Here is a 475-nt window from a genome sequence, read left to right as displayed (position 1 = left end):
GCAGCGTGCTACCAGTGTTATTCGACTATTTGTGAAAGAATAACTATACAATTTAGTTCATGTTCTTTAGCGATTGTACGTATTGTTTCACTTGTAACAGTAACTTCAGTTATGTATGATTCACTTGAAAATAGAATGGTATTTTCTTTCTCATCAGGATTCAAAGACTATGAAGAATGTTAAGACGCAAACGGAACGTCCTAAATCTGACGCCTCGAAGGTTGGTCGTTTTTTCATTTCTCTCCTTCAATTTCCTATATTATTCTTTCAATGTATTATATTGCGATAATTGTGTGGAGTGAACTAACAAAATCTACAAACGCCGAACACAGAAGTTGTATGTTGTTTCTGTTTGAAGTTCTTTCAAATTCTGGGTCAAATAAATGAATTCCACACTTCTCATATATATATATATATATATATGTGTGTGTGTGTGTGTGTATGTGTGTGTGTGTGTGTGTGTATGTAGGTATAT

At 33.5% G+C, this 475-nt stretch overlaps 1 protein-coding gene across 1 annotated transcript in view; it reads left to right on the top strand.

The window, feature by feature from the left end:
• LOC128249094 (apurinic-apyrimidinic endonuclease 1-like) overlaps window positions 1-475 on the top strand; it is a 17,370-nt gene that overhangs the window by 5,049 nt on the left and 11,846 nt on the right. The window contains exon 4 of the mRNA XM_052971862.1: window positions 158-220. Within this exon, the coding sequence (XP_052827822.1) occupies window positions 158-220 (63 nt within the window). The remainder of the gene's footprint in view (window positions 1-157; window positions 221-475) is intronic.

This window comes from Octopus bimaculoides, chromosome 11 (assembly GCF_001194135.2).
Source record: "Octopus bimaculoides isolate UCB-OBI-ISO-001 chromosome 11, ASM119413v2, whole genome shotgun sequence".
Taxonomy (NCBI): Eukaryota; Metazoa; Mollusca; class Cephalopoda; order Octopoda; family Octopodidae; genus Octopus; species Octopus bimaculoides.
Note: the sequence above shows the minus strand (reverse complement) of the source record. Positions and strands in the feature narration are given on the sequence as shown.